Raw genomic sequence first — 26,033 nt, 5'->3', positions numbered from 1 at the left:
AGTCAACGGGCTTGTTTTAGTTGAAAATTCTTGTATTGATTATTGAGTAGTTTACTCTGAGTAAAAGAAAACACTTTGAAGTGGGAGATACATTTTAGTTTTTACTAGAAACGCGTTAACCTTTATTAGCTTCAAATTTGACGCGCATTCCTTTTATAACTCTCTGTGATGGATGGCTAAGATCTGTAAGGATCCATAATCAATGGAATAGTTCGGATAATTGTTCATTGTTGTATGATGGTTTAGGGTTATGATTTCTTGAATTGAAGCAACCAATGAGAATGCAGATTTGGTTTGTATAATCAAATGTTTCCTTCATTGACAAAACTTGATTAATTTTATGCAGAACATCAAAGTTCACAGTGATTAACTCTTGCTTCAAATAACTATTTAGGAAAAGATCAATGAGTTTGGTCAAGACATCTTCTTGTTAGCCCAAACAACAAATGGAATTGGCGCGACAGCAAGACTATCAAGAGAAGGCTTTGAGAAACTGGTGAGTGATTATAAACTTGATGCATTCGTAACACCTGGTTCAAGTGTTGCACCTTTGCTTTTCATTCGAGGATTCCCTGGAATAAATGTGTCTGCAGAGTATGATAGTAAAGGTGTTCCATTTGGTATAAACTTTGGTGGTTTGAAAGGCTCAGAATCAAAGCTAATTGAGATTGCATATGAATTTGAAGAAAGCCCCTTCCAGTTTAACTTGCAAGAATAAGACCATTAAGTTTTTCAATACTTTGTCATATATATAGTCAATTTGCCTCAATACTGTTGTTGTATAATATATTAATATCTTTTTATGTGTCTTATTTGAACAAATTTACGTGTAATAAACTAATAACAGTTTCTTGGCTAAAGTGAATGTATTCTCGTTCTGTATGAATAACTTTTTTCTGTTTTTAGCTAGTTTGTAACAAAATATCTTGCATATCTTGGGTGCCGTGTAGACTTACTACAACTACATCTTTCACTTTAGCAACTTCTATATTTTCTTTTATTAATTGCATTGTTACAATATACTCTTATTGTTGTTCAATATTTAGAAAATGACTTTTTGGAAGGGGTTAATACGAATATATGATACAAGCAGAAGTATAGAGAAAATACAGATACAACATTTTCATTGAATTGCCAAAAACTTGCCCTTCTTATTCTGAGTTGAAGAATTGGCACTATACATCATTGTTGAGTTTAATTGTTCCAGATCTTCCTTACATACCCAACGGTAACCACAACTCTTCACTTGTATTATTTCTTTTGGATATTCACTCAAGGTGGCCAATTCAATACCATCAAGATCACATCTTCCCTCTTTTAAATGACTTGTATAATGATCAATGATCCTGTCCCGGGAGAAAAATATTAGCAACATATGATCTAATTCAGTTGTGATCAAATCTTTCTTAAGACGTATTGGAACCGCAAAATAACTTCCCCCAGACCGAAGACGAAAACCGCATCCAAGATCACCAGGATATTTCGGTTCTTCAGGCAATTGAGTTGGAGTATCATGTACAACAAATGTCACACAACATGCAATGCCAATAATCCAATTATTGTCATTCAGAATAGGAGATGGATCCAGCTTCATTGAACTACCCTCATTCTGATTGTTGAACCACCTTGGAATTTCAGTTCCTGGAATAACAACTTGAATGACGCATCTAGGTGAAGAAGATTGCATGTTCACCTGCACCATACAAATTAGATATACAGGGAGAAAATAAAAAGGGAAAAGAAAGGATGAGAAAATGAAGCTGGCACCTGAATCATTTTTATCATCCATGAAATAACTGTGACACCACAACTTTCTGTGTCACTCAAATTAGGGCAGTTGAACACAAATATTCCTCCATAGTAAAGTCTTCCATGGCTACCTTCTCCTATGGGCAAAAGGGTACTTGGCAACCACTTTAGTTGCTTACAGTACTGCAAGTTCAACTGCCTTAGCTTGGGAAGTTCATTGATGGAATGAGGTAGCGTAACAATATTGTTTCCCCCTATGTTTAAATCTTCTAAACAATGTAACAGTCCAATAGCATCCGGGATCTCAACTAGATTACAAAAACTTATGTCAAGAGTTACCAAAGGGAAATGAGACAAAGAAGGCACCAATAAACCAACTGAATCGGCACGCCTTCTAGAAGACGAAAAATTGAGAGGCCTTGTAAGAGCTTTGCATATGGAGGATGCCACACTTTGCTCGTTTTCTTTTGGTTTCTCTAACAACCGATATCCAATTAATTTCGAACAGCCAGATAAATTTAAATCACAAAGAGATCTAAGACCAAATACATTGCTCGGAATACTAACAAGACTTTTGCAGTTTGCCAGATTCAAGAAACTAAGCTTTTCTAGAGCACCAATGGATTTATCAAGGTGAACAAGTTTCACACATCCTTTAAGATTTATGTGCGAAAGATTTGGAGCCTGAGATAAATTTGGTATCTTTTCGAGACTTTTGGAATAACATAGCTCTAAATGTGTCAATTTATGTAGATCCTGCAATAAAAAAGAAAAGAGAAAGAATGAAAAAATTGTCCTATTGTTTTCATTCATATAAAATCAACATCGATAAGATATCTACTATACCTTTATTCCCTTCCAGAGTTCTTTGACGTTACTATAACGTAGGATTAATTTAACGAGTTGAGTTGGTTGAAATCTTGATGGCAAACATGTGAAAGGATATTCTTTCCAAGAAAGATATCCCAACTCATTAGAAAGAAAATGCAGCTTGCCTGAGAAATTCACTTTCACTTGGCCAAGTTTGAGTAACTTTAGGCGACTCATTTTTGATAAAGCTTTTAGTGACAACTCTTCTCTTATTTCATCATTTGTTGGCAAAACTATGGCTTCAACATTCTCTGCTGGCTGAAACATCACACCTTTTTAGAATATCAGATTTTTAAAAAATGTTAGCTAAGAACAATATTTTAAATAACTATTTTTACCTTGTTTTCTCGCAAGACATTGCTTAGATCCTTATGATTCCATAACCTGCTCCACTTTCTCGGTTTTTTGGGTGATTTTTCTCGAACAATACTTCTTCCCAAGTCTCTCAACAAATCGTGCATAGTGATCTTCCACCGATCACGGGTTATGAGTGATTTTTCAATGAGAACTTTTATACCATTATCAGGATGGAATCCTCGAATACGTAAAATATCTTTTACATAGTTTTCAATGTCATTGGGAAAAAAACAGGCAATATCAAGAAATATTTCTTTTTCCGGATCCTCAAGTCCATCAAAACTGATTCGAAGCACATCCATAATATCTTTTGTTGGAGTTTCTTTTAGTCTAACCAATGCACTACTCCATTCAGAGACATCTCGCCCAAACAAAAATGAGCCCAATACTTTAATTGCTAAAGGAAGTCCATTAGCATATGCTAATGCAGAATCTGTGAGGCCTTCATAATCTTTTGCAACATGATTACATTTGAAAGCTTTTCTGCAAAACAATTGGAGAGCATTCTCATCATTTAAGAGCGGAACTTTGAAAACTTCATCCGCTCCATACTCTGTCAATATATGCTCATCTCTAGAAACTATGATTATTCTACTCCCTCTACCTAACCATTCCCGTTTTAAAGCCAACTTCTCCAACTGAATTCTCTGATCAACATTATCCAAAACTATCAGAACCTTTCTATCGTGTAACATATTTTCAATCAAATTATCTGCCATTAAAATATTGCATATTAGAGAATCTTCTTCCATGAAAGCTGGACAAAGAAGCTGCTTTTTCATACCAAGTGAACCACAATCTCTATATGTTTTACTTACATCATCCATAAAGCATGAAACATCATACTGATAAGAGATTTTTTCATATAATCTGCTAGCAAGAGTTGTTTTTCCTATACCACCCATTCCACAAATCCCTACAACTCGAACATCATCATCTGAGTCCAAAACTAGAAGCTTTCCTAGTTTTTGTAGAGGGAACTCCATCCCAACTATATCATTAGATAGACTTGATGATGATCTGGGACCCAATATCTTGGTCACTGTTTTGACAATTTTTTCAATTTCAGCAGAATGTGACCTAGAAAGAACAAGAAAAAAAAGAAGAGAGAAACAAAAATCTTCACACAAGACAGCAGAAGAAAACCTACATATATAAGATATTGTAATAGATAATCTATCAAGTATCAACCATAATTGTGTATGTGAAGAAATAAAAATCATTTTTTATTTGTTTAAATAATGTAACTTGAAAAATATAGATATTAGTAAAAGTAGCATTAGTTATCAAGTTTGACTATATTGAAAGATAATATTAAAAGAAAATTACTTAGTAGAAGATTTTGGTTTGAGTGTTATTAACTTTTTTTTTTTTTTTTTATCAAAGATAGGAGATTCGACCCCAATCTCTTAATTCAGTATGTGGATACTATGCCATTTGAGCTATAACTCATTGGCTTGAGTGTTATTAACTTACAATTTATGAATTATACAAGTTGATAATATCATACAATTTATGCCAATGAGTAATAGTTCAAATGGCATAGACTCCCCATACTCAATTAAGAGGTTGCGGGTTCGAGTCTCCTATCTTTCCAAATTAGCCAATGAGTTATAGCTCAAATGGCATAGACTCCCCATACTCAATTAAGAGATCGCGGGTTCGAGTCACATATCTTTCCAAATTAGAGCCGATGAATGAGTTATAGCTCAAATGGCATAATCTCCCCATACTCAATTAAGAGGTTGCGGGTTCGAGTCTCATATCTTTGGTAAAAAAAAAATTGTAGTGTAATTTAATTGTTTATAAATTAGTATAAATAGGTGGTTGAGTTAACTTAATTTTGCATTCCACAAGTTAAGTAATGCAACAGGTGTTAAAGAGAAAATTATAAAATTTTATTGAGTGGTATGGCTCCAAATTTGTTTTATATATATCAAGTAATTAGTCGTTTTTTTATTAGAGAAGATCTATCTTGTATTTTTTTTTTATCTTGGTTATATTTGAATTGAGTGTTTACACCATTTAATTTAGTAATAATAGCTATTGTGGGTGTATTTGGGATTTTGGTTTTGCATAAAATAGAAAAAATTATCACTTACTTTATATTTCGTTAGAGATTTTGTTAAAGTAGAATACTTATTCAATTTTGTAACTTTGTTATATTATATTTTTTTATTGAAATATCAAATCAAAAGTTTACACTTGGGCGGCTCCACCTCTAAGGGTAGCTCTTTCCTCTTGTGTGTCCTAACAGAATAACAGATTTAATGTGTGACCTACGCGTTAGGCTAGCAACATCTCTACTAGCTGGAGTTTGAGTTAGATGCATCTAAGTTAACGTCAAAACCGTCATTAACTACGGTTTTCTAATACAAGTCTCCCAAACCAATTCAAACCATATAATTTCAAATACAACAAATCTTTGATCTTTCAAATATATAAGGTATCAAATCAAATCAGATAATCCTTTTTCATCAGGAATCTTTTCCAATCATATTTTTTCAATCAAAAAAATTGTAAGCATATTTCACAATTTTAAAGTGAGTACATACAAATACTTCAATGCTTCAAAAACAGATATTCAAGTAAAATCAAACATTTTGGAATAATGTAAAACTTCATAAAAAATATATATTGTATCATGCATAGTTGTTAGAACCGAACCGATCAGGCTACTGGATTATTGGGTCATTGGTTCAACCGGTAGGTCACTGGTTGAACCGCTTAACCCGGTCTTATTAACTAAAAAATAAAAAATAGTGAAAATTTTAAAATACATATTTTTACTAACATTTTAAGAATATCTAGCTATTTTAAAATAATATAGAACAGAAATAATAAGTATTTTGTTAATTTTACTCTATCATAAATATTTTATTTTATTTTATATTAAAATAAAAATTATTTTCAAATTTTAATAATTTATTAATTAATTTATATCTAAGCAACTGCCACCGTCGGAGCTCGCCATTGAGGCTGCTAGATCCCCTACTTGCCTGCTTCGCGTTCTGCCCTTGCTCTGCTTCGCTGGGGGCTGAGCCCTGCCTCTCCGCTGTTCGTCAAAGCTTGTGGTGTTGCTGCGGGAGTCACTGCTAGAGGAGAGGAACAGCCGCCACCGCTGTTCTACTGTGTCCTTTACCGTCAACGCTGGAGAGGATCACCGGAGCTGCTCATGCTCCATCCCCTTGTTTCCTTTGGTAAGACTAATCTTATTCTGTCTTTTCTTGCCGTAAAGCTCTATTATTGATTCTGTCCTATCTTGATTCGCTTTATGCCTTTGCTCTTGTTGGATTCACTGCCATTTTTACTGTGGTTGTCCCATGTTGTTGCTACTAGGGCTGCCAGTGATGATGCTGACATTGCTCCATTGATTTGTGTGTATATTGGTAGGAATGAAGCTTATGTTATTGCAGCCGCAACTTTCTGCTGCTCCGATTCAAATTTCGTGTTCTTTCATTCCATTGTACTTTAACCTTCTTCACCTTTTATCTTGAAACTCTGAGTTTGGTTTCTTTGGTCCCTTGGGACCAATTTATGAGTAGGATTTACATTTATAATTGGTTAGCTTTGCATCTATAATTATTTTATTTTGATATACGTTGCTTTGAACTTATAATTACACTTACATATTATTATCAAAAGATTTTAAATTAGATTGAATAATCGATTTATTAGAACTAAATATTTATCTTTGTTAAGTTCATCTTAATATGCACATGAGACTATATTTTTTTATGAGGCTATATGCATGTTTGATGAAGCTTTATATTATTTTAAAATATTTGATTTTATTCGAATATGATTTTTTTGAAGGATTGAAGTATTTTTTACTATTCGCTTATTTTGAAATTGTGAAATATGTTTGAAATGCCTTAAGATTGAGAAAATATGATTGAAAAAGATTTGGATAAAAAAGTATTATTTGATTTGATTTGATATATTATATGTTTGAAGACTGAAGAATTTGTTATATTTGAAATTATATGTTTTGAATTAGTTTAGGAGGTTCGTATTAGAAAATCGTAGTTAACGGCAGTTATGACGTTAACCTAGATGCATCTGACTCAGACCTCAACTAGCAGGAGCGTTGCTAGCCTAACGTACAGGCCACACGTTGGATCTATTATTCCGTACGGACACACGAGAGGAAAGTGCTACCCTTAGAGGTGGAGCCCCCCGAGTGTGGACTATTTGATTTGATTTCTGTATGAGAACTCTCTTATTGATTCACTCATTCATATAAATTATTATTTTCTAACTAAAATTATTTTTATAATAGTGTTTATATAGTTTCATGTGAATTATAGATGTACTGTCTAGTCACTGGGTTTCAAAACTCACTCCGTTTTTCTAAAAATATTTTTCAGGAATAAATATTTGATTATGTGAGCCTTTCTATTCAAGAGTAATGATCTGCAATGGGTATCTATTCTTTGTTGAGTTCTTAGACGTCATCTGCTCCATATGTCACAAGCAGGATCCATCTATATTTATTTATTTATTTACTTTATTTTTGTTAAAAATATGTAATTATTTATTCTAGAAACTATAAATTTATCAAAAATATTTGTAACCTTTTATTTATCTTATATTTGAATCTATTAGGCTTGCTAGGGACTATTTCTCTAAGCGCCAGTCATGGCTCATTGTGGGTTGTGACAAAGTGGTATCAGAGCTTAGGTTTAATCTGTGTAATATGGAGCAAGTGTCTTGTGGTAGGATCACAATTGTATAAATAGAAGCGCGCCTATTTGTATAAATTGTGGCACTATCAAAGGCCTATAGGAATGTCATCTTTGTTCTCTGTGTCATTGTCTCTTCTGATTATTGTGATCATGCGTCCTTTGCCGCTTCTTAGTACTCCTGTCCTTTTTCTTGTACCCAATCTTAACTTATCCTTTGGTAGATTTTTTTGAACGTGTTTTTGTAATGGCGCCTATTTGTACAAATTGTGACACTATCAAAGGCCTATAAGAATGTCATCTTTGTTCTCTGTGTCATTGTCTCTTCTGATTATTGTGATCATGCGTCATTTTCCGCTTCTTACTACTCCTGTCCTTTTTCTTGTACCCAATCTTAACTTATCCTTTGGTAGATTTTGTTGAACGTGTTTTTGTAATGGTTTCAGTTTGGGTTCTGGTTCGCGATTTCTCTCGTAGCTAGTTTAATCCTCCCCGATTTTTGGCGAATGTATGCTTTAATCTTCTTCATCTTCATGTTGTTCTCTATGATTTCTAACGTCAGTATTTTAGGAATTACTTGGAAGATTCGAGTTGTGTTTGCTGTGAATTACTATCTAATTCCTTAAAGTTAAACAATTTTTTTTACAAGAGTTTTTCCCTTGTTACTTTCAACTGATTATTATAAATCATGTATCGTGAGTTAAAATATCTAGCGTTGTCACATTTTGTGGTATGGTTGTTGGGCATGATGCATACAGGGTTAGAAAATTATAACATGCGAGGAATAGTTCTTCTAAACTCCTCCTTTAATCGTTAAGTTTGGGAATGCTAGGTGTTCTTCTTAGGTTAGTTTGTGTTGAAGTATGCGCTTTGATCATGCCGCATGATTTGACGTATCATTCTATCTTTTATCTTCATATTGGGAGCTCCTTGTTTTATTTCTTCTCGAAATGTGATTTGATTCTTTTGCTTCATCTCCTACATCTTATACATATCTCGATCTAATCGTGCTGCTACGTCTTCTCTCTCCACCATCGCTGTAGCTATGTAATGTCTCTCTTCTAGTTTGTGTACTTCTCTTGACATCTTGATTTTTGAATAATTGATTATTGAATATTGATTACTTGTTCTGTTTAGAATATAGATTAGTTCAATTTTCATATTTCTATCTTTTTATATTAGTTCAGGTGTTTTTCCTCTTTATGAGGTGAAAATACAGTGTGTGATTAAGCTTAATTTATAGAGTCTTGATTTGCCTATGTATGATTAAACCTTGTTACTTTATGTAAAGGTGAACTAATTAACATTATGGAGCCTTAATTTCCTTGTCATTTGAAGTTAATTAAAGATAAATGAAAGGAGATAACAAGATAGGCCTTAGTTTGCTTTATTTTTATTTTTATTTTTGCTTGCCATTTAGGTTCACTAATCCATCTTCATTAAACACAATGTAATAGTTCTTTCACTACCTTGCATGTAATTGTTTGTAGTTCTTGATTTATCTTTTATTCCTTTTTGGATCTTGGACATAAAACATTTCAAAGTGCTGAGTAAAAGCATTTGCTTCATTGTTACATGTTATTTCCCTTTAATTTCTTGCATTCCTTTGATTAACTGTTGTACTGAATTTGGACATTTATGAGAATTCAGGATTGTCAATATTTGAAGGAATATGTCTGGACAATACAATCAACATAAACATAATACATAATGAGGAGTATGAATGAATCAGTTTGGCCCTTGATTTGCTATTGTTATGGAATTTAGTATTTCGATGAATTCAATTACTGATCTGTCATTTTTGCTTTTGAACCTTGGTTTGTAGTTGTCGCATCTGATTCAATCCCAAATTTCATACTTGATTTTCATTAAACAAAGGAAAAATTATTTGGTAATGTTATTGAGAAAAGATTTATAAGAAAAGATTCGCATACTTGAAAGAATGTTATATCCTTATTATTTGGTAAGGTTATTAATTGAGAAAGGAAACTTCATGATTTTTGCACCCTTCTTCCCTTCAAGTAGGAAATAGTAAATGAAAGAATTTGAAATAATTAGTACATTGAGAAGAAAGAGAGAACTATGAGAGCGAAGAAAGAGAGAACTATGAGAATTGCTCAACTCTACTTTTATATAGGCAGATTACTGATCTTTAGTTTGCTATTGTTATGTGATATGAGATTGCTGATTATTATTGCTTCTGAATGTAATGGTATTTCTGCTCCCTCTATATTCGCTGCATCACATTCTCTATTCTGACCATCAGCAGCCTTCTTCAACTTTAACGCATCAAAATATAACTCATTTTATACTCGAATACAATTCACTTACAACTACTTATTTGTGGTTCAATTCATTAACTCAAAGAAGCTGTACAATGCTTTTAGGTAGAAATATTAAAGAAAAATCTTTGTTCGAAGTTAAATTCCAATGATTAACACCACCTATTCTTTTATTAACTTTATAGGAGACTTTCACCTCAATTTTTTTTTCTTTGAACACAACTTGATTCTTTTTCAACCACATTTCATTTGTTTATGCATATCCTTGTTTAATTGTGCACCTAGGTATCCTCCAGAGATCTTTAGCAAAAACCCTTGCCCCTAACTGCTATTAAGAACCAATTTATGAATCTTGTATCCTTTGTTTTAACTTAATTCCGTTTGACGTGATAGAATTTATGCATTTTTCATTCTTTTGAAATGTTCGTCTCATATTTTTTCTTTGAGCACGTGAAATGACTCTCTTAGTTTTATCAATTATTAATGAATGTCCTATTTGATTGTGTTCCTAATATTCTTTTAAATCTTTGTGAATATGGCCATTGACTTTAGTGATCAATTCTTGTGAGCTTTGTACTTCTTTTATTCAGTTTGAACTTTTTCGACTTAATACTCTATCTTTCCTTTTATTGTTCTTATCAAAGTTTCTTGATTCAGATTTCTTTCTAGAAGACTTTGTTGTTTCTATACATTATTGCTTAATTGTGATCCTAAACACCCTTTTGAATTCCTGCGAATACCGTCCGTGATGTTTGTTCTTCTCTTCCTAAGTTTTGTATCCCATTGAGTAAATTCGAACTTGTTTCGATGTCATGTGCGATTCCTAGATATAGCCAGTGATACGTTAGTTCTATAGAACACGAATTGTGGATGCAAAAGGTGAAACTTGTAAGTGTGCAACGTTACAAGGAGTTGTGAAGATAAGTTATGCTGAAATTTGAAAAGTTGAAATTCCAAGTTTTGATGTGAGACAGGTTGCTACCATGGATATATGACATATGTGCAATAGAATAAAGAGATTATGAAGTAGGAGTGATCTGAGGAGAAAGTTAAGGAAATATGGTACAAGTTGAAGAGTGCTATATGTGTTTGTCTTATCAAGAGAACAAGAATGTGTGTGAATGTTAACTTTTTAACACAAACCTATTTTATAACACTGGCACTAGCTTATACTTCTTTCTCATGTTTATTATATGGCCAAAAAAAAAAAATTCCGTAACATTTTGCAAATTATGTAAATTTTCGAAGACAAAATTTTTTGTAAGGAGGGTAGAATGTAACCCGAATTTTTGCAAACTAAATAATGATTTATTTATGATTCATTATCTTTGTTTAGGATTTTATTTTTCTGAAATATTTTTATTAATAGTAATTAAATTAAATTTTATGATATTTTGAATTTAAAAATTTATTAGGACCCTTATATATAATATTCATAATTATTAGATATTTTCTTATTTAATATTTAAAAGTTTTAATAATTTGAAAATAATAAAAATTTGATTATCTATTTTGATGATAAATAAACAATATTTTTATAATAGTTTTAATGAAATACATTTAATTTTTAATTACTACTCTACTATCTAATTTTATTAAAATCCCTAAAATTTCCTTACTTCTTTTTTTTTACCTAATCCTAATTTTAAATCCCACTCACTCTCACTTCTCATACATACGCACTAACACTTCTCACTCACACTCTCTCTTGATCTGAAACCACAAGGAAAGAAAGAAAGGAGAGAAAAAGAAACAGAGGAAGAGGGGGAAACGGAAGAAGATGGGAAGAAGAGGAGAGGGGAGGGAAGAGAGAGACCGCATGACAAGGTTTGGTCCTGCTGCCACCATTGCCATCGCCATCGTGTCGTTGTCACAGAGGAGAGAGATAAACAGAAGAGGAACCCGCGCACAAGAGAGAGAGAACGAAACACTGCGACAGAGAAGAATGGAGTTGTACTAATGTCACCGCCGAGCAACTGCCACCGATGGAGCTCGCTATTGAGGCTGCTAGATCCCCTGCCTGCCTGCTTCGCATTCTGCCCTTGCTCTGCTTCGCTAGGGACTGAGCCCTGCCTCTCCGCTGTTCGTCAAAGCTTGTGGTGCTGCTGCGGGAGTCACTGCTAGAGAGGAACTGCCGCCACCGCTGTTCTGCTATGTCCTTTACCGTCGATGCTGGAGAGGATCACTGGAGCTGCTCATGCTCCATCCCCTTGTTTTCTTTGGTAAGACTAATCTTGTTCTATCTTGTCTTGCCGTAAAGCTCTATTATTGACTCTATCCTATCTTGATTCTCTTTTTGCTTTTGCTCTTGTTGGATTCGCTGCCCTTTTTACTATGGTTGTCCCATGTTGTTGCTACTAGGGCTGCCAATGATGATGTTGTCATTGCTCCATTGATTTGTGTGTATATTGGTAGGAATGAAGCTTATGTTGTTGCAGCCGCAACTTTCTACTGCCCCGGTTCAAATTTCGTGCTCTTTCATTCCATTCTACTTCAATCTTCTTCACCTTTTATCTTAAAACTCCGGGTTTAGTATCTTCGGTCCCTTGGGACCAATTTGTGAGTAGGCTTTACATTTATAGTTGGTTGGCTTTGCATCTCTAATTATTTTATTTTGATATACGTTGCTTTGAACTTATAATTACACTTACATATTACAATCAAAGGATTTTAAATTAGATTGAATAATCGATTTATTAGAACTAAATATTTATCTTTGTTAAGTTCATCTTAATATGCATATGAGACTTGTTACGATGGGTAACCGGAGATTGTTGGGCTGGACTCGCTGGGTTGGCCCAACCGTCTGAGGAAGGAAGCCTTCGAGCGGGTCTGCACCTTGGGGGCCTCCGTCCGACTTGTGAGTATGAACAAGTGGGGGTGGTACCTGCAAAGACACTCTGATGCCAAAGTCAGCAAAGGGAGCAAAATAGGTCTAGAGAGTATTGGCTTCTGAGATACCTGAGAAGTGTCAGTGTATTTATAGGGATGAACCAATAACCACCGTTGGGGTAGTTCCACCTTTTAAGGGGAATAACCGTCCCTTTATCTTAGGGGGTTGAGATATGGCTCTTGGAAGTGGTTAGAGAGATTCTCGGGGCAGTTATCCTCTTGAGGGAGGGTTTATCTGCCAGCTGATCCTCGTACCGACTTCTTTAGAGCAAGTCGTGAAGATAGACGACTTCATGGCATCTGGTTTGCGTAGTGTGAGGCTCAACTCTTTTGGGTTGGGCCTTTTTACTTGGATCCTGGGCCTTAGCGTTGGGCCAGGGTATGAACAGTGCCCCTACTCGAGCACAATTTCTCTTCAAGATTTGGGTTCGAGTATTCTACTCGGGGTCGTAGCCGACTTGTTGGGGGACCGACGTGATGGTCTGGAACCGACGTGTCTGTTTGTGACCTTTTGGTTCTTACAGTTACGTCTAATTAGACGTCGCGTCTGTTAGGGATTTGCGTAGGGATTGATGGCCTTGGTAACGGTGCATTTTTATTAATGACTGCTCTATTTTTACCATTGTGCCCCTAGTTCATTTATAAATACTTTCCCTCTCTTTCGTTATTTCGTTTCTATGATTTTTTGAATTTCCTCTTCTTCTTCATTTGTTCGTGGTGTAACCTCCGTTCGAAGGCTTTCATCTTCCTTTCTCTCACTCACAGACAAAGGTTAGTCCTTTTCTTCTCTTCTCCACGAAAAATGTTTCTTGTTTGCATGTTTTTATTTCTTAGAGAGAATTTGGTTCGTAGGTTCTGACTCCGTATTCCCCTTAGAGACCATATTTTTTTTTCTTTTCCTTTTTCCTTTGTAGGTTTTTCTCACCTTTTTAGGAAAAAAAATGGTCTCCGTAGAAATTCTTGCTCAATGGGTCGATGTCACGGTTTTAGGAGAGGAACCTTTGGTTGACGTCGAATTTATCACCCACCTTCGCACTCATCACAGGCTTTGTACTTCTGAGGAGGATGAGCCGAAGTATGAGTTAGTGGTCCCAGGTCCGGAGGACCGGGTGTGCTTCGGGAGGGTCACTGAGGCGGCCCCTCCTTTCTTTTTTATGTACGAGAGCATGATTACCCGTTTGGGTATTTTTCTTCCATTTTCTGACTTCGAAATGTCTGTGTTGCGTCACTGCCGAGTTGCTCCTACTCAGCTTCACCCCAACTCTTGGGGTTTTTTGAAAATTTACCAGTTTATCAGCCAAGCCCTGGAGTTTCTGACTTCCTTGAAGATTTTCTTCTATCTTTTCCATATGACCAAGCCCTTTAGTGGGCAAAATAATAAACAACAATGGGTGTCCTTCCGGGCTATACAAGGTCGGAGGGTTTTCACCCTTTTTGATGAATCTTTTCATGACTTCAAAAATTATTTTTTCAAAGTGCAAGCTGTAGAGGGTCACCACCCCTTTTTCCTGGATGAGAATTCTTCCCCTCGCTTCCCTCTGTATTGGTTGGAGGCCTCCCCCTGTGAGAAATATGATCTGGATGACCTGGATGAGGTGGAGGCTGCCATTGTGGGGTTCCTCCGAGAAGTATGGGGGAGGGCCCCATATATGGATACTAAAAAATTTCTCCAAGGGTCTCCGACCTTTGTTCAGACACAATTAGGTAGCTTTTATTTGTTTTATTGGATTTCCGACTTGTCTGACTATCTTTTTCCGACTTGTCTAACCTTTTGGCTATTACTTGTTTTTACAGAGATGGCGAGGAGGAATTCGAATGAGTCTTACCAGAGGGTCCAGGAGGCTAGGGCGAGGTCCCGGGCCAGGACTGGTGGTGCCAGGGCAGTTATCTCTCCCCCTCCTCCTCCCCGAAATTTGGGGACTCCTTCTGAACCCATTGTGATTTCTTCTTCAGCCTCTTCTCAGCCGCCCCCTTCTCCCCGACCTTCTCCTGAGCCAGAGAGGAAGAAGCGCAAGGCTTTGGAGCCTGACTCTTCTTTGGAGGGTGAGGTAAAAATGGATGCCCCTGCATTCATCCGAAAATACATCTACCCCCATACTCGTGTAGGTATGGATGATATTTCTGTCCGGAACCACCTTACCTCTCTGGCTGAGGAGAGTATCAGGGCGGCGGGGGTCTGTGCCAAGCTCTTAGATATTTTCGAGAAGACCCCTCTTAGCTCTTTGGGTTCAACCTCAAAGGTTGAAGAGCTAGAGGGAAGGCTTCTCATGTATCAGGAGCATGAGAGGGAGTTGAAGAAGGAAATTATCAATTTAAGGGAGGAGAGAGACAGCCTTCGGGAGAAGGAGAGCAAGCTGCAGGCTCAGTGTAATATGGAGGTGGGCCTGAGGAAGACAGCACAGGAGAGTTACCAGAGCTTGTTCGAGGACCTTGTGGTCGTTAAAAAAGATTTGCTGAGTGCTCGGACAGCTTACACCGAGTTGGAGGACTCTATTGCTGAGGGATCTGAGGAGGCCTGGAGGGTTTTTAAGGAGCAAGTCGTGGTCATTGCCCCTGACTTGGATCTTTCTCCTTTAGATCCCGACAAGGTTGTAATTGATGGGGCCATAGTTGATCCCCCAGTTCCCCAGGTTGTCACCGAGTCAGATTTGAAGACTCGGGGGCAAAGAATCATTGAGTCCCCTCCTCGTTCGAAGGATGCTCCGAGTTTCTCGAAGCCTCAAGGGTCCTCCTCTCCGACTCCTATGGATACTTCTCTCCCTGGTCCTAACGCTGCTCCGACTATTCTTCCTGGTTCTGGTGGCGATCCATCTACTCCTCTGAAAAAATAACTTTGTTGGCTATATGGAGACCCGGCCTGTGGGTCCCCCCTTTTTTTTAACTCTTTATTGTTTGTTGGTGGTGATGATAACTTAACATTTCTCTGGCCCCTTTAAGGTCGTAGACAAAATATTTATAAGTACCCTTTTTTGGATAAGGGTTTAATACCAAAAAGAAAATAACCTTTTTGGTATAAGGGTTTTTAGTTACCTTTTTTGTGTGCATGCTTTTCTGTTTTAGGTTTCGAAAAAACCTTTTTTATCTTTGTTTTGAAAAACATTTTCCTTGGCTGACTGTCCCTTTCTTTAAGTTAAGTTTTCCTTAACAACTCGGGACAGCCTTTTGCCTTGGTGCTTTCAATAGGTTTCCTGATCTCTTTTTGGTATTCCTTATACTCAATTTTTGATTTATTGAACTCTTATGATTTAGGTTATTTTTGCAATGCGTTTCCTTGTTTCTCGGTTTTTCCGACTTGTAAGTCAGATAATTTCTGAGTTTATTACGATCGACTTTTATAACCTCTTTACATCGACTTGTACCTCGTCGTTTTATCCTGACAACCATCTAGGTCGGTTCATGGGATTTTCACGCTTTGTCGAGCTTAAGTCGGCGCGTTTCGTAGAAAGAAAAAACTAGAAGGAATTTATAAGAGATATTTGTAAAATGAAAAAAGATCTTTATTTATTGGGGAGGTACCTTATTGCTACTAAGGGTTTTTGACAGCCTATTTTTCCTTAGCCTCTACTATGATGCCTCGTTAAAAACCCTTCTCCAGAAAAAACCTTTTTACTTTCGGGAAAAAATCATGAAGTTAGGAAAAGAGTACATCAGGGAGTAGAGTTCGCTTTTAACTGTAGTACCTTTTCATATTACAAGCATGCCACGACCTTGGTAATTCGGTGCCATTCAAGTCGGTCACTTTATAATAACCTTTTCCTAAGACCTCATTGACTTTGTATGGTCCCTTCCAATTAGCAGCGAGTTTTCCTTCCCCTGATTTGTTAACTCCAATGTCGTTTCTGATCAAGACCAAGTCATTTGGGGTGAAGGTTCTTCGAATGACTTTTTTGTTGTATCTTGTAGTCATTCTTTGCTTCAGCGCTGCTTCTCTTATCTGGGCTTCTTCTCAGACTTCGGGGAGCGAATCGAGCTCCTCTTTGTGCCCCTGTATGTTTCCGATCTCATCATGGAGAATCACCCTTGGACTTTGTTTGCTGATTTCTATTGGTATCATGGCTTCTACGCCATAGACTAATCGGAAGGGCGTTTCTCCAGTGGCGGATTGGGGCGTTGTCCTGTAAGCCCATAACACTTGTGGGAGCTCCTCAGCCTAGGCTCCTTTTGCATCTTGTAGCCTTTTCTTTAGCCCTGCCAGTATGACTTTGTTGGCTGTCTTGGCTTGTCCATTTGCTTGCGGATGCTCCACCGAGGTGAACTGGTGTTTAATCTTCATACTGGCCACCAGGCTTCTGAAGGTAGAGTCGGTGAACTGGGTTCTATTATCTGTAGTGACGGAACATGGTATCCCATACCTTGTGATAATATTTCTGTAGAGGAACCTTCGACTTCTCTGGGCTGTGATGGATGCTAGTGGTTCTGCTTCTATCCATTTTGTGAAGTAGTCTATTCCCACAATCAAGTATTTGACTTATCCCGGGGCCTGGGAGAAAGGGCCTAACAGGTCCATCCCCCATTTTGCAAAGGGCCATGGGGAAGTTATACTGATTAGTTCCTCAGGGGGAGCCACGTGGAAATTTGCATGCATTTGACATTTTTTCACAAATTCCCTGGCATCTCTCTGCAAGGTCGGCCAATAGAATCCAGCTCGGATTACTTTCCTGGCGAGCGACCTGGCTCCGAGATGATTTCCGCAGATCCCACTGTGGACCTCCTCTAATACCTCGGTGGTTCTCGAGGTCGGTACGCACTTTAACAATGGTGTTGATATCCCTCTTCTATAGAGAATATTTTTCACCAGAGTGTAGTGTTGTGCTTCCCTTCGGATTTTCTTAGCCTCTTTTTCCTCCTAGGGGAGGATGTCGAATTTCATGTATTTGACCAAGGGGTTCATCCATCTGAGGTTTAGTCCGGTTACCTCAAGGACCACTTGCTTTTCCTCCGTTTTTACCACAGAGGGTTCCTGGAGAGTTTCCTGGATTAGGCTTCTGTTATTCCCTCCTGGCTTGGTACTTGCTAACTTGGATAGGGCGTCTGCTCTGCTATTTAGATCCCGAGTTATATGTTTGATCTCGGTTTCTGCAAAGCGCCCAAGATGCTCCAGAGTTTTTTCCAAGTACCTCTTCATATTTGGGTCTTTTGCCTGATACTCTCCACTTATCTGGGAGGTCACCACTTGGGAGTCGCTATATACCATCACTTTTGTAGCACCGACTTCTTCTGCCAGCTTCAACCCGGCAACTAGGGCTTCATACTCTGCCTGATTATTTGAGGCTGGGAATTCAAATTTGAGGGAAACCTCTATTTGGGTTCCCCTTTCGTCCACTAATATTATGCCTGCACCGCTCCATGTCTTATTTGAGGATCCATCTACGTAGTATTCCCATGTAGTTGGCTTTTTCTCTTGATCTCCTGCGTATTCTGCTACGAAGTCGGTAAGGCATTGGGCTTTAATTGCCGTCCGAGTTTTATATCTCAAGTCGAACTCGGAGAGCTCTATTGCCCATTGAACCATTCTCCCTGCAACGTCCGTCTTTTGGAGGATCTGCTTCATGGGTTGGTTCGTGCGGACTCTTATTGTATGAGCTTGAAAGTAAGGTTGTAGCCTTCGTGAGGCTATCACTAAGGAGTAGGCAAACTTCTCTAGCTTGTGGTACCTTAGCTCGGGGCCTTGTAGAACTTTACTGATGAAATACACCGGATGCTGACCGACCTCGTCTTCTCTTATCAGGACTGACGCGACAGCCTTGTCTGCTACAGATAAGTATAGGACGAGGTCTTCTCCAACTACAGGTCGGGTCAGAATCGGAGGTTGACTCAAGAATCTTTTGAACTCCTGGAACACCTCTTCGCATTCAGGAGTCCACCCGAACTGACATCCCTTTCTCAATAAGGAGAACAGTGGGAGGGATTTTAGTGCTGATCCTGCCAAGAATCTGGAGAGGGCAGCAAGTCGGCCGTTTAGCTGTTGGACCTCTCTTAAGCAAGTCGGGCTTTTCATTTCTAGGATAGCTCTACACTTATCGAGATTTGCTTCGATCCCCCTTTGAGTTAGCATAAACCCTAGAAATTTTCCAGCTTCCACCGCGAAGGTACACTTTGCGGGATTTAACCTCATCCCGTGTGACCTTATGGTGTCAAATACTTGTGAGAGGTCTGTTAAGAGGTCGGCCTCTTTCTTGGTTTTCACCAGCATGTCGTCTACATAGACTTCCATTGAGCTCCCAAGGTGGAGAGCAAACACTTTGTTCATCAGCCTTTGGTATGTGGCTCCCGCATTTTTTAATCCAAATGGCATGACCACATAGCAAAAATTTGCTCTGGGCGTGATGAATGATGTTTTTCCTGGTCTGGCTCATACATCGGGATTTGGTTATATCCCGAGTAGGCATCCATGAACGACAAGTATTGATACCCTGAGCTAGAGTCTACAAGGGTATCAATACTCGGGAGTGGATAAGGGTCCTTGGGACATGCCTTATTTAAGTCGGTGTAGTCGACACACATTCTCCATTTGCCGTTTTGCTTCTTGACTAGAACCACATTTGCTAGCCATGTTGGATATCTGACTTATCTGATGAAGCTGGCTTCTAGGAGTGCCTGCACTTGCTCTTCTACAACTAAGGCTCGTTCCGGACCGAGCTTGCGTCTTCTCTGCTGTACAGGTCGGGACCCTGGGTATACCGAGAGCTTGTGGGACATAAGTTCGGGGTCTATCCAGGGCATGTCGGAGGCTTTCCAGGCAAAGAGGTCAGAATTGTCTCTTAGAAGCTTAATCAACCCTTGCCTTAGGGTTTTCCCTAGGTTGGCTCCTATGTTGGTATTTTTTCCTTCCTCTTTGCCGACCTGTATTTCCTCAGTTTTTACTCCCGGCTGTGGTCGCAGCTCTTCTCGGGCCCTTACACCGCCGAGCTCTATGGTGTGGACTTCTTTGCCTTTTCCCCTCAAGTTGAGGCTTTTATTGTAGCACTTTCTTGCCAACTTTTGATCTCCCCTCACCGTTGCTATTCCTGCTAGGGTCGGGAATTTCATGCAAAGGTGCGGAGTTGACACCACCGTTCCGAGTCGATTAAGGGTAGCTCTGCCGATCAAAGCATTATATGCTGACCCTACGTCGATGACTATGAAGTCTATACTCAGAGTTTTGGATTTTTCCCCTTTTCCAAAGGTAGTGTGTAGGGGTAGAAATCCTAGTGGTCTTATTGGTGTGTCACCCAGTCCATACAAGGTGTCGGGGTAGACTCTTAATTCTTTCTCATCCAACCCTAGTTTGTCAAAAGCGGGCTTGAAAAGGATGTCCGCTGAGCTCCCTTGATCTAATAGGGTTATGTGGAGATGGGCATTGGCCAAGATCATAGTAATTACTATTGGGTCATCATGCCCAGGGATTATTCCTTGCCCATCTTCTCTTGTGAATGAAATAGTGGGGAGGTCGGATGACTCTCCTCCGACCTGGTAGACTCGCTTGAGATGTCTTTTGCGAGAGGACTTGGTGAGTCCCCCTCCCGTGAATCCTCCTGAGATCATATGGATATGTCTCTCCGGAGTCTGTGGTGGTGGGTCTCTTCTATCCATATCGTCTCGCTTTCTCTTCGCATGACCATCCGACCTTTCTATGAGATATCTGTCGAGCCGGCCTTCTCTAGCCAGTTTTTCTATCACATTTTTAAGGTCGTAACAGTCGTTTGTCGAGTGACCATATATTTTATGGTACTCACAGTAGTCACTGCGACTCCCCCCTTTTTTATTTTTAATGGGCCTGGGAGGTGGCAGCCTTTCAGTATTGCAAATTTCTCTGTATACATCCACTATGGAAACCTTTAGAGGAGTATAAAAGTGATATTTCCTTGGTCTATCGAGACTGAGTTCTTCCTTCTTCTTGGGCTCCCTCTCCCTCTCTTTTGTTGAGGGGAGATGCCCAGGTCGCCAACTCGAATCTCTCAGTCTAGCATTTTCCTCCATGTTGATGTACTTTTCAGCTCTTTCCTGTACATCACTTAAGGAGGTGGGGTGTCTTTTAGATATGGACTGTGAGAAGGGCCCTTCTCTAAGCCCATTGACTAACCCCATTATGACTGCCTCGGTGGGCAGGTCTTGGATTTCCAAACATGCTTTGTTGAACCTTTCCATATAGGCTCGTAAGGATTCTCCGACCTCCTGCTTTATTCCCAGGAGGCTTGGCACATGTTTTACTTTGTCCTTCTGGATGGAGAATCTCATCAAGAACTTCCTTGAGAGGTCTTCAAAACTGGTGACCGACCTCGGGGGGAGGCTGTCGAACCACTTCATTGCTGCTTTCGACAGGGTAGTCGGGAAAGCTTTGCATCGCGTAGCGTCAGAGGCATCAGCCAGATACATCCGACTTTTGAAATTGCTTAGGTGGTGCTTCGGATCTGTGGTTCCGTCATAGAGGTCCATATCGGGGCTTTTGAAGTTCCTCGGAACTTTTGCCCTCATTATATCCTCGCTGAAGGGGTCCTCCCCTCCTAGGGGCGACTCCTCTCAATCATCACGGGGGTTCCGACCTTTGAGGGAGGATTCTAACTTCAAGAGTTTTCTTTCTAACTCTTTTCGCCGTTCCATCTCCTCTTTTAGGTTCTTTTCAGTCTCCCTTTGTCGCTCCCGTTCTTGTTCCAATTGTTCCAGGCGGCTTTGGTGGACATGGACTAATCCCATAAGTTCAGTTGCGTGGGACTGCCCGTCCTTCTCCGATTCGCGCCCTTCTGAGGAATTTACCTTCGGATTTTTGACTCCGGAGGTACCTTCTCTGTGTTGATCGTTGGTTCCCTGGTGGAGGGTTAGGTCCACGTCATTATTTCCGGTGTCCAGATTCTCTTGTTCGGAATCTGTCTCCACATGACCCTCCTCAGGGGATCTGTCCGCCATCATTGGTTGATCTCTCGGGTCCCCGGCAACGGCGCCAATGTTACGATGGGTAACCGGAGATTGTTGGGCTGGACTCGCTAGGTTGGCCCAACCGTCTGAGGAAGGAAGCCTTCGAGCGGGTCTGCACCTTGGGGGCCTCCGTCCGACTTGTGAGTATGAACGAGTGGGGGTGGTACCTGCAAAGACACTCCGATGCCAAAGTCAGCAAAGGGAGCAAAACAGGTCTAGAGAGTATTGGCTTCTGAGATACCTGAGAAGTGTCAGTGTATTTATAGGGATGGACCAATAACCACCGTTGGGGTAGTTCCACCTTTTAAGGGGAATAACCGTCCCTTTATCTTAGGGGGGTTGAGATATGGCTCTTGGAAGTGGTTAGAGAGATTCTCGAGGCAGTTATCCTCTTGAGGGAGGGTTTATCTGCCAGCTGATCCTCGTACCGACTTCTTTAGAGAAAGTCGTGAAGATAGCCGACTTCGTGGCATCTAGTTTGCGTAGTGTGAGGCTCAACTCTTTTGGGTTGGGCCTTTTTACTTGGATCCTGGGCCTTAGCGTTGGGACAGGGTATGAACAAGACTATATATTTTTATGAGGCTATATGCATGTTTGATGAAGCTTTATATTATTTTAAAATATTTAATTTTATTCAAATATGATTCTTTTGAAGCATTGAAGTATTTGTTGCTACTCGCTTATTTTGAAATTGTGAAATATGTTTGAAATGCCTTAAGATTGGAAAAATATGATTGAAAAAGAATTGGATGAAAAAGTATTATTTGATTTGATTTGATATATTATATGTTTGAAGACTGAAGAATTTGTTATATTTGAAATTATATGTTTTGAATTGGTTTGGGAGGTTCGTATTAGAAAACCGTAGTTAACGGCGGTTATGACGTTAACCTAGATGCATCTGGCTCATACCTCAGCTAGTAGAGGCGTTGCTAGCTTAACGTGTAGGCTACACGTTGGATCTGTTATTCCGTACGGACACACGAGAGGAAATTGCTACCCTTAGAGGTGGAGCTGCCATAGTGTGGACTATTTGATTTGATTTCTGTATGAGAACTCTCTTATTGATTCACTCATTCATATAAATTATTATTTTCTAACTAAAATTATTTTTATAATAGTATTTATATGGTCTCATGTGAATTATAGATGTACTGTCTAGTCACTGGGTTGCAAAACTCACTCCATTTTTCTAAAAATATTTTTTAGGAATAAATAGATTATGTGAGCCTTTCTATTCAAGAGTAATGATCTGCAATTTGTATCTATTCTTTGTTGAGTTCTTAGATGTCATCTGCTCCATATGTCACAAGTAGGATCCATCTATATTTATTTATTTATTTATTTTATTTTTGTTAAAAATATGTAATTATTCATTCTAGAAACTATAAATTTATCAAAAATATTTGTAACCTTTTATTTATCTTAAATTTGAATCTATTAGGCTTGCTAGGGACTATTTCCCTGAGCGCCAGTCATGGCTCATTGTGGGTTGTGACAGACAGCCTGGTGGTTGTGACTGTCACTTTTTTCATTGAGGATAGGGTTCGAAACCCGCCCCACCCGTTTTGAAAAATTTTAACTTCCAGCAGTTCGGTCGGACCGGTCTTATTGAGTTTGACCGATTTTCACCGGTTTACTCTGCATTTGACCGGTTCATACCGGTTCTCTACTTTGTTCGGTTCAATCAGCAGATCGGACTAGTTTAAGATTCGGTTTACCAAATTTTCGGTCGAACCGACTAATTTGGTCCGGTTTTAATAAGTTTGGTATCATGTATAGTTCCTAAAGTATAAACTTCACAAAAAGGAATTATTCGATTCTAATAAATCAATTATTCTAATCAATTTAAAATCGTTCAAGGCAAATATAGTGAGTATAATCTAAAGATCATAATAGATATATGTCAAAATAATTATAGATGCACAATCAAATAATTATAAATATAAAGTCTACTCATTATTTGGTTCCAAGGAATCGAAGATACTGAACTCGGAGTGCCAAAATCCAAAGTGAGGAGGATTGAAGTAGAATGAAACGATTGAGCGCAAAATTTGGATTGGGGCAGCAACAAGGTGGAACTGGTGATAGTTTAGGTTTGTGAAAGGAACGGTTCAGCTCCAGTAGCAACCAAGTTTCACTCGAACGGCGACGGCGACGGTAACAGTAGCCGCAGCGGATGGTCCTCCTCCTTTGCGTTTTTTCTCTCTTTGCGAACTCCTCTCTCTTTGAAGCCCCAACTCTGCAACCGCAACGACGACATTAGCAGCAGCAATGCCAGTAATGACGGTGACAGGAACGAGCTCCTCTCCCTTCCTCTGTTCATCACATCTCCTTCTCTTTCAGTCTCGCATCCCACCTCTCTCCTCGTTCGTCTCTTTCTATTCCTCTCTAGCTCAACGGTGGCAACGGCTTTCCCTTGTTTCCTCCGGTGCCGTCATCTTCTACTTCTCTTCTATATTTCCTTTCCTTCTTCCACGCTTTTCCGTCTTGTGTTCTCTTTCATTCTTTCTCTCTCTTCGGGCCTCCACACCTTCAGCCGCGAAGACAATAGCTACAACTTTCCTTTCTCTCCTTCCTCTCTTCTTTTCTTCCTTCATCCTCTCGCTCTATTTTCCTGATCTTTTCTTTTCTTCATCATTTCAGATTGTGAGAGTGAGTGAGGAATGTGGGTGTGTGGATAGAATTAGAGAAAGAAGAAAAATAGGTAGAAATCATAGTTATCAAAAATTCAGAATCGAATCGGTGATCAAACTGATTATGTTATTGGATTATTAGGTTATTGGTTTAATTGGTAAGTCACGGGTTGAATTGATTGACTCAGTCTTATATAAATAAAAAATAAAAAATAATAAAAAATTTAAAATTAAAATTTAAAATACATATAGTAAATTTATAATTAAAATTAAAATAAATTAAATAAAAGTAAATTATTTGATGAAAGATATTTATATATTATAACTATGGTAGAAATGGATCCACCGTTTTATTTATTTATTTATTCATTCTGGTTATTATATATACTTTGCTTGCACACTTCGTTTTCTAAGCTCTTAATTGAGTATGGGGAGTTTATGTCATTTGAGCTATTAGAGCTCTAAGTGAAATTATATGTCAAACTTATTTTAAAGATGTCATTTATAAAATTCGAGAATTGAGATTTAACGATTTGATGATCGCATCAACTTTAAAATGTGAAAAGCTCAGTATGATAGTTGTTTATACAAGGTGCGTTAGTATTGTGCTTGATATCAAAGAGAAGAAACCGGACTCTATAAAAAAAATGACATGATGTAGAAAAAACGTCGATCAAAAAGCTCTTTCCACCATTCTTTTATTCATCATGAATAATTTATAGCACGAGGTTGTTTTTAAGAAGACAGCTGCCATATTTTGGACCAAGTATTTCTATCATTTGGTTTTGAGTATCGATATATTTTGTGAGTGTATTTTTGGGACCTAGTTTTGGGTAAAATATTACAAATACCATTATATATTTCGTTAAAGATTTGATTAAGATATTATCTAATTTTATAATTTTATTATATCATATCTTTTAATAAAATATTTGATATTCTCTGTGTTGAAAGTATAAATTTTATGCTTCCTCTCGTTCGCTCGGTTTAATAAACAGATCAATGAAATCTTTGAAACGTGTTAGTTAATGTTAAGAGTGTTGAGCAAATTATTTCAAAAGAATAAATAGCAAAACAGATAACTGGTAACTTACTTATCCTTGAGATCCCAGCCAGAGAGACTGGCTACTTGTGTTAGAGCTGCCCTCCATCTTCGCACTTGCTCCATCATCTCTGCATCTTTTTTGAATCTTTCTTCGTGTTCCACAAAGGCTTTTTCGTAATTTCCACTTTGCTTTCTCACCTCAGATGGACTCACATCACAGAAAACAGGCAGAACACGGTGTCCCGGTATGTTTATGCAATCAGCTATCTTTGCGAGTTCTTGCAAGCACCATTTGGAAGAAGCATAGTTCATAGAGAAGACAACAATCAGAACCTGTGATCCTTCAATAGCTTGCAGAAGACCTGCTGATATAGGTCCTCCTTTCTCGAGCCTAGTATCATCCCTAAAGGCAAGTATGCCGTGTCTGCGGAGAGCAGCACAAAGATGATCGGTGAAGTTGAAGCGAGTATCGCCTCTGAAACTCACAAACACATCATATTTCCAATTCTTACTGTGGCTGTGAGACAAGGTGCTTTGGATTCTCATGCAATCCATTGTATGTGTACACTTTGATTATGCAACAATAATAAGGATTAGTTCTTACGAAAATGAGATGCATACTGAA

The 26,033-nt window shown here is 38.4% G+C and overlaps 1 protein-coding gene across 3 annotated transcripts; it reads right to left on the bottom strand.

Annotated features, from left to right (window-relative positions):
• LOC107632254 (TMV resistance protein N) lies at positions 1,068-26,033 on the bottom strand. 3 transcript variants are annotated; one of them, XM_016335956.2, is made up of 5 exons: positions 25,458-26,033; positions 2,958-4,056; positions 2,596-2,877; positions 1,768-2,505; positions 1,068-1,693 (listed from the first exon to the last, which is right to left on the bottom strand). In XM_016335956.2, exons 1-5 carry the CDS (start codon positions 25,961-25,963, stop codon positions 1,124-1,126), a joined length of 3,195 nt encoding a protein of 1,064 aa, XP_016191442.1. In that variant the 5' UTR covers positions 25,964-26,033; the 3' UTR covers positions 1,068-1,123. The 3 variants fall into 3 exon arrangements, with proteins under 3 accessions (XP_016191442.1, XP_020973679.1, XP_020973680.1); XM_021118020.1 differs by having other exon boundaries at positions 1,768-1,932; XM_021118021.1 differs by having other exon boundaries at positions 2,958-3,459.

The sequence above is a fragment of the Arachis ipaensis genome, chromosome B03 (genome assembly GCF_000816755.2).
Source record: "Arachis ipaensis cultivar K30076 chromosome B03, Araip1.1, whole genome shotgun sequence".
In the NCBI taxonomy this organism is placed as follows: Eukaryota; Viridiplantae; Streptophyta; class Magnoliopsida; order Fabales; family Fabaceae; genus Arachis; species Arachis ipaensis.
Note: the sequence above shows the minus strand (reverse complement) of the source record. Positions and strands in the feature narration are given on the sequence as shown.

Excerpts from the sequence above, each read along its gene's own strand:
- LOC107632254 (XM_016335956.2), bottom strand. The coding sequence starts at position 25,963 with ATGGATTGCATGAGAATCCAAAGCACCTTGTCTCACAGCCACAGTAAG. Across the intron at positions 2,506-2,595 it reads AACTCTGGAAGGGAATAAAG|GATCTACATAAATTGACACA; the intron begins GTATAGTAGATA and ends TTTTTATTGCAG. Across the intron at positions 1,694-1,767 it reads GGATGATAAAAATGATTCAG|GTGAACATGCAATCTTCTTC; the intron begins GTGCCAGCTTCA and ends TGTATGGTGCAG.